The 8,126-nt window shown below is 47.6% G+C and overlaps 1 protein-coding gene across 1 annotated transcript; it reads left to right on the forward strand.

The window, feature by feature from the left end:
- Nucleotides 1-3,547: 3,547 nt before the first annotated feature.
- LOC123168716 (peroxidase P7) lies at nucleotides 3,548-4,881 on the forward strand. Its single transcript, XM_044586581.1, has 2 exons — nucleotides 3,548-3,852; nucleotides 3,941-4,881. Exons 1-2 carry the CDS (start codon nucleotides 3,775-3,777, stop codon nucleotides 4,691-4,693), a joined length of 831 nt encoding a protein of 276 aa, XP_044442516.1. The 5' UTR covers nucleotides 3,548-3,774; the 3' UTR covers nucleotides 4,694-4,881.
- Nucleotides 4,882-8,126: the final 3,245 nt, after the last annotated feature.

The raw sequence follows: 8,126 nt of genomic DNA on the forward strand, positions 1-8,126 counted from the left end.
GGAAGGCGAAACAGAAGAGAACAAAGAGAGAGAGAGAGGGATCCAATCTCGGAGGGGCTCTTGCCCCTCTGCCGCCATGGCGGCCATGGACTAGAGGGAGAACTGTCCTCCCATCTAGGGGAGGGGCAAGGAAGAAGAAGGAGGATGACTCTCTCCCCCTCTCTCCCGGTGGCGCCGGAATGCCGCCGGGGCAACCATCCTGATGGTGATCTACACCAACAACTTCGCCGCTGTCATCACCAACGCTCCCCCCCCTCTATGCAGCGGTGTAACCTCTCTTCTACTCACTGTAATATCTACTTAAACATGGTGCTTCATGCTTCATATTATTATCCAATGATGTGTTGTCATCCTATGATGTTTGAGTAGATTCGTTTTGTCCTATGGGTTGATTGATGATCGTGATTGGTTTGAGTTGTATGTTTTATTTTGGTGATGTCCTATGGTGCCCTCTGTGTCGCGCAAGCATGAGGGATTCCCGTTGTAGGGTGTTGCAATACATTCATGATTCGCTTATGGTGGGTGGCGTGAGTGACAGAAACACATACCCGAGTAAGGGGGTTGTTGCGTATGGGAGTAAAGAGGACTTGATACTTAATTATATGGTTGGGTTTTTACCTTAATGATCTTTGGTAGTTGCGGATGCTTGCTATAGTTCCAATCATAAGTGCATATGATCCAAGTACGGAAAGTATGTTAGCTCATGCCTCTCCCTCATATAAAATTGCAATAATGATTATCGGTCTAGTTATCGATTGCCTAGGGACAAACTTGCGTTACAAAAATTCTTTCTACTAAACAACTAATTTTTATTATCTTGCAAATTACTCCTTGTTTTATTTCCTCTAAGTACCTCTAGTTTTATTCTAGCAAAGCTATCCTATCCTATAAAATAGTTTCATACCTATTTTAGGTAAAGCGAACGTTAAGTGTGCGTAGAGTTGTATCTGTGGTCGATAGAACTTGAAGGGAATTTTAATTCTACCTTTAGCTCCTCATTGGGTTCGACACTCTTACTTAATAAGAAAGCTTACAATGGATCCCCTATACTTGTGGGTTATCACTTTCCTTAAAATACCTAAAGTAATGTGATCAAAGTCAACCACCAAGTTTTCTCCGATTTTGACAGACTGGGAGCAAAAACCGGTGAGAGCGCAACATAATCAAATGCAATATCTTCAAGAAAAAAAGATGCAAAATGGAGGAGATCTAGCATTCATATTTAAAACTCATGCAACATTGTGCTAATATGTGAAGGGGTTGCACCTAATCATGATTCCTAACCACATACAGTTCGCAAAACAAATGTGTTCAAGTTGTGGGTCATTATCTTGCATGGGATAAAGATTACCACTACACCCAGCTTGCCACTCATAACCGAAATGTAAGTGCATAGAGAGATGAGCTTCACAACACAACATTCATGCTACAAGTCTTCCCCTGCTCATAGATGGTATTCTGTAGTGCCCTAGTTCGGCGAAGAGATTGACAATATAGATGGTATACTTGTTTTTATATTTTTGGAATGAATAAAAACATCAAAGTGAAAGTGTGTAAACGTGACTGAAATGAGATTTTAGTGATAAAAAACAAGGCCTATGGTTTATAGGTTCACTAAAGGAAACTCTCAACATTAATAATTTGATTAAGATATATGATCTAACCTCACAATGTTCCAATTTTATTAAATAGGATGAGACTCGTAAGTGCGGTAAAGCGTCACACCCAATGGTCATCTTTCTAATCATGATCTAATGAGCACTGATATGTCACCTTAGGTGTCTCCCAAAATTATACTAAAACCATATGATCTTCATGATTCCCAAAGTTAAATACACAACATGAACACAATTCAATCCAACATAAAAGGAACTCATATCCGGAAGCACATCATATAGTTAACTACATTAATAAAGCCCAATATCACAATCAAATTTTGGCATCATATGGACAAGAGGGAAAAAGAGATGACACATAGCTATTACATACAAACCCTCAACCCCAAAGGAGTCTACACACATCACCATGAGAGGATTACAAAGAAACAATTGTTGGTGATACTGACGGAGATGGCGTAGATGTCCCCATCGTCATTCAGGCATCGCCGGAGGGAGAGGCCCCTCCTTTTTCTTCCTTGGTTGTCTCCCCGGCATGGATAGTTGTTTCCCCTCTATTTTTCAGGGCTATGGTGGAGAGCACCTTCCCCGAGATTTGATGTCAGTTTCGAGAGTAGTTTTTTGCCTCCCGTCACCGTTTTATCTCCCTAAGGAGATTCATAACTCCGAAAAATAGGGCGGTGGATATTTCTTCGCCAATGCTTCGCCAACGATGGTGCCGCAGGTGGACTAGGGCCGGAAGCACTTCGCCCCCACCCACACTAGCGCATATCTGAGGAACCAGTAACGGATCCCAAGCGGCGGGGTGGGGGTGAGTCTGAAGAGGCCAGGCGACGACGAGGCCAAAAGGGCCACACGGCTGAGCGGACACATGTTGTGTCTGGGCCTGCGGGGGAGGGGAGAGAGATCGCCGGTGTGGGAGTGGCAGCCGGCAGAAGCTTGCTCTCTCTCTCTCTCTCTCTCTCTCTCTCTCACACACACACACACACACACACACACACACACATCAAAAGTGAAGAGAAGCTGGTCGTGGACCATGCATTCTTTTCTTCATCACGATACAATAGTCAACTCGAGCTTTTGAAGATCATTCTTATTGGCAGAGCCATCAACAATGACATACATCAACTTGGTTAATTAATTGCATGAATCTTCTTCTAGTCATAGCACTCAACGCGCTAACATTGAGAATCATGCATGCATACGAAAGCATGATCCAGAAATAAAATGGAACATGAAGAAGTCAAACAAAATACTTCCTCTGTTTCGTTTTTGTTGTCGCCATTTGTATACCAAATTTGTACTACTGTAGTTCTCCCTCCGCGACAAGAAAAATAGGATGGAGGAAGTACTTAACAAATATGGGATGTACGTGTACAATGTTTCTGGAGCTGAACTTCAATTTTGAATCAGTGCAAAGAGATAGACAACAGTCGGTTTTGTAATTCCTAAAAAACGGTTTTGTAATCGGATTTGCAAATTCCTTCGTAAAATTTTCAATTATATAAAACCGACTGTAAGGTGTGCATACATCCAGGCGTCGAGAAAGCGTGTGTTTAGAGTGTGTTTTCTCAGACCGTTCTGACACCCTTTGATTCCAGCTCGGCCTCGACAACTGCACCATCCAAGCCAGCAACCATGTCGACGCGTCCTTAATTTTGTGCATTTCAAGCTAGGTTCGTGCATTAGTTAGCCTGTCAATTCCCTGCGCTTTTGTTTTCTCTTCTTCGGTCCGGTCCTGACCTCGTCAGCCTTCCGGCCAAGAAGCACGAGGCTGCAGCTTGCCAGTGGAGCTACAATGTTACAGGGCGTCGCACGTGCGCACCCGCCTAAAAGCATCCAGCTTTACACGCGCAGGGAGAAGGCAGCACTAATCGAACTCTATATAAGTACGTGCTTCCATTCATGTTCCACACACTCGTGTACTGCAACTTAGCAAATTCATAAGCTAAGCATCTCACTCTCCCCTCCCTGCTTGATCCTTCTAATCAACACGCACCAGTCAATAGGCATCTCGTCCTCCAGGGGCCATTCTTGGGTGGCACTTGAGCTGCTCCTGTCGTTCGTTGCTCTGGCTGCCACCGCCAATGGCGACGAGCTCTCCCCGGGTTACTACGAGAAGACATGCCCCAACGTGCAGCGCGTCGTGCGGTCAGTGATGGCGAGCAGCGTCGCCGCCCAGCCGAGGATGGCACCCGCCGTCCTCCGCCTCTTCTTCCACGACTGCTTCATCAACGTATATACGCATCTCTACTACTTCTACGTATATTCTTACCTACTATGGTTCCATTTGCTAATGCTACGATGCATATATGGTGTGACAGGGATGTGATGCTTCTATTCTCCTGGACGCAACTCCCTTCTCCTGCAGCGAGAAGGATGTGGAGCCGAACGCCTCCCTCATCGGCTACACCGTCATCGACGACATCAAGTCCGCGCTCGAGCACGACTGCCCGGCAACCGTCTCCTGCGCTGATGTTATCGCCCTGGCGTCCCACGACGCCGTCGCCCTGCTCGGAGGTCCCACCTGGAGCGTCCCCCTCGGCCGCAAGGACTCGCGCCTCGCCGCCAGCCCGGAATCCACCGAGAATGGCCTCCCCAGCCCGCACGACGACCTCGGCGAGCTCGTCATCATGTTTTCAAAGCTCAACCTCAACGCCCGTGACATGACCGCGCTCTCCGGTGCCCACACCGTCGGGATGGCCAACTGCATGCACTACAGCGACCGCGTCTACGGCACCGACCGCGATGAGGAGATCGACCCATCGTTCACACAGACCATGCAGCAGACGTGCCAGGGTCCTTCTGGTAAGGCGCCGTTTGACGTGCAGACTCCAATGGGGTTCGGCAACGCTTACTACAAGAACCTTATCGCGCGGCGCGGTCTTCTTTCCTCAAACCAGACTCTCTACGGCGGCGGAGGTCTGCAAGACAATCTCGTGGAGATGTACAGCGCCGACGGTGAGGCGTTCGCGAGGGACTTCGCCAAGGCCATGGTGAAGATGGGAAACGTACCTCCGCCCATGGGAATGCCCGTGGAGGTGAGGCTCAAGTGCTCCATGGCAAACAACTATTGATTGCCTTCATGCAACCCGGCCTGACCGTATCGGATTCAAATTTTAAATGTACAAATTGTAATAGTGCTCGTGTTCAATTTTTTGCCCATGTAATGTCGTCTCAACAAAATGTTTGACACAAATGTTTACATACATGTGTGTGTAATAAATGGTGTTTCTCAAGTTTGTTTTAACGGGAAATATATAATGAGCTCACACTTCATTGTTATGTTCTCTACACTTATTATCAGCAATGCCTCCGCATGTCCAAACGGCTATTCTGTGAATTGCCAATAACATGGAACAAATCTAATGAACCATTCTTTTAGCTGGAGGATTAATGCCACCGGTGTGCTAGTTTTTTTTTTGGAAGGTAATTGTGACATAGTTAGGGTGTCTGCATATGGCACTCCTGCAAATATTGCAGATGGGTATCTTCGAATGGCCAAAGATACAACCATAAAGTGCCCAAAAATGTTCACCAATGTTGTGGTTAGGGTTCATGGAGTTCGGTATTTCTGAGCACCAATGCCGATGAGATTGGGATTTAGCAATCAATGAAGTAAGAGGGTGACCCAGGATGCTTGGGAGCATTGATTGTATGGATTGGAAATAGAATAATTGCCCAGTAGCATTGCACGACCAATTCACCGGGCATTACCATGATCCAACTACTTCCTCTATATCAGTTTACAGGGCATGCACGTCATTCTAGGTTGAGAATTTAACTACCTATATATGTATTATATGTAATGAAAAAAATATATTTAGAAACTACATCTGCTTAAGAATCCAACGATATACTTTTGGTGACAAATAACTCATATTTAGTTAGTCCAAAAATGGATGACCTAGAACTACGCGCACGCCCTCTAAACCGAGACGGAGGGAGTATTATCTTATAAGCGGTCCTTCGAGGATTTATGGATTTGGCATCGCGTGAATCCCACAATGACATCAATGTCTTGCAGAGATCCCGTATATTCTTAACATTCAAGACCCCGCCATGCGAATCTCGCATCTTCTCTCTGAGGCTACACAGGGGTGCCCAACCCTAGTACCGCCACCCCCTTCTCCCTCCTCCCTGCTGAAAGGATCGATATAGTTGACTAGAGGGGGCGTGAATAGGCAACTAACAATTTTAGCTTTTCTTTACCAAATTAAACTTTGCATCAAAATAGGTTGTCTAGATATGCAACTAAGTGAGCAACCTATATGATGCAATGACAACAAGCACGCAAGCAAATAAGAGATATAACACGAGTAAGCTTGCGAAAGTAAAGGGACGAGATAACCAAGAGTGGAGCCGGTGAAGACGAGGATGTGTTACCGAAGTTCCTTCCTTTTGAGGGGAAGTACGTCTCCGTTGGAGCGGTGTGGAGGCACAATGCTCCCCCAGAAGCCACTAGGGCCACCGTATTCTCCTCACGCCCTCACACAATGCGAGATGCCGTGATTCCACTATTGGTGCCCTTGAAGGCGGCGACCGGACCTTTACAAACAAGGTTGGGGCAATCTCCACAACTTAATTGGAGGCTCCCAACGACACCACAAAGCTTCACCACAATGGACTATGGCTCCGCGGTGACCTCAACCGTCTAGGGTGCTCAAACACCCAAGAGTAACAAGATCCGCTAGGGATAAGTGGGGGGAATCAAATTTCTCTTGGTGGAAGTGTAGATCGGGGCCTTCTCAACCAATCCCGAGCAAATCAACAAGTTTGATTGGCTAGGGAGAGAGATCGGGCGAAAATGGAGCTTGGAGCAACAATGGAGCTTTTGGGGGAAGAGGTAGGTCAACTTTGGGGAAGAAGACCCCCTTTTATAGTGGGGGAAGCAATCCAACCGTTACCCCCCACTTCAGCCCCGCAGAGAGCGGTACTACCGCTTGGCCAGCGGTACTACCGTTCCCTCTCGCGGTACTGCCGCTGGGCCCAGAGCGGTACTACCGCGGTGGTCAGGGTGGTACTACCGCACACGAGCGGTACTACCCCCCCCCCACTGCCGCGGCAAGTACCGTAAAACCCGACACGGAAAAAGACCCCTCAAATCGAGGCGGTACTAGCACGAAGCCGCAGCGGTACTACGGCTGGGGGCTACAGCGGTACTACCGCTGTGGAGCGGTACTGCCGCTTGTAGCACCCAAGCGGTACTACCGCTCCGGCCCGCGGTACTACCGCTGGGACCAGAGAGGGCACACTGAGAGAGGGGAACGAGCCCATCAACGAAGCGGGAAGGCTCGCAGGGTGTGCAAAGGAAGTGTACGTGATGATTCCACCCTAGCCTTTCCAAAGCGGACCTCCTCTTGATAGTACGGTGATCCCTACGAAACTAATCCACCAAACTAATTCGAAAGTACTACACCGTCTTCGCTTCAAACTCCGAGGGGAGGGAATCGTGTCGTGCCAAAGGATGAATCTCTGAAAAACTCAATGCACACGATTAGTCCGCAAAAGCATTGTCATCAATCACCAAAACATCTTAGGGATAAATATGCCCTTACAATCTCCCCCTTTTTGGTGGATTGATGACAATACGGGATTTGCACAAACGGGACAAGACAAAGGACATAAGCAAACCCCCAAGTCTCTAAAATATAGACGGGCTCCCCCTAGATGTGTGCCATCAAGATAAGTGCTTTGGACTGCACGACACACATACTAGGATCAACACTCCCCTTGTATTTTAGAGACCAACAACCTAAGCGTGATTCAAGAGAGCTGGATATATAACATAATAAGCATGCAACTCATGAGATACCAAAAGACTAGAGACATAGATAAAGATATGATAAGGATAAGGTAGCATATGTCTCACACCATATGACTGGAACTTAGGTCTCACGGAACACAAAACCAAACAAAGCACAAGGTAGCAAACACAACGAAAGCACAAAGACAAAGACACACTCGCAACACAACGACGCAAATCCCTAAACTCTCTCCCCTTTTGGCATCGAGACACCAAAAGGGGCAAAGAGCTAACCTACGGCTCCAGGTGAGAGCATGCTGAGGATCTCGAACATCAGGACTCTGCGTGATCATCTGCACCACCATCCTCGGCCGGAAACTGCTCGGCATCTGAATCGGTCCACGGACAGTGCTGCTGGATCCACTCCTCCTCCTCAGTGATCTGACCCTCAGAGCCGCTGGTGACTGTCGCACCCAACTGACGCATAAGCTCCTTGTGACGTCCCCTTGCCTTCTTCTCAGCCACATGAGTCATGTACTGACCGTGAGACTCCATGCAGAACAGTTTCTTCATCTTGTGTTTGAGCTTCTTTGCCCAAGAGGGCTCTGCCGCAGAAGGCTCTGTCCCAGAAGGCACATAATCCTCATCCTCATCGTCATCATCGGCCTCATCCTCGCCCTCGGTCTCCATGGCAGCAGCAGAAGACGGAACCCCAGATGTAGGAACGGAGGTGCCCAGATTATCCTTCTTCCTCAGACGCTTGA

Source organism: Triticum aestivum, chromosome 7D, assembly GCF_018294505.1.
Source record: "Triticum aestivum cultivar Chinese Spring chromosome 7D, IWGSC CS RefSeq v2.1, whole genome shotgun sequence".
In the NCBI taxonomy this organism is placed as follows: Eukaryota; Viridiplantae; Streptophyta; class Magnoliopsida; order Poales; family Poaceae; genus Triticum; species Triticum aestivum.

Excerpts from the sequence above, each read along its gene's own strand:
- LOC123168716 (XM_044586581.1), top strand. The coding sequence starts at position 3,775 with ATGGCGAGCAGCGTCGCCGCCCAGCCGAGGATGGCACCCGCCGTCCTC. Across the intron at positions 3,853-3,940 it reads TCCACGACTGCTTCATCAAC|GGATGTGATGCTTCTATTCT; the intron begins GTATATACGCAT and ends ATGGTGTGACAG.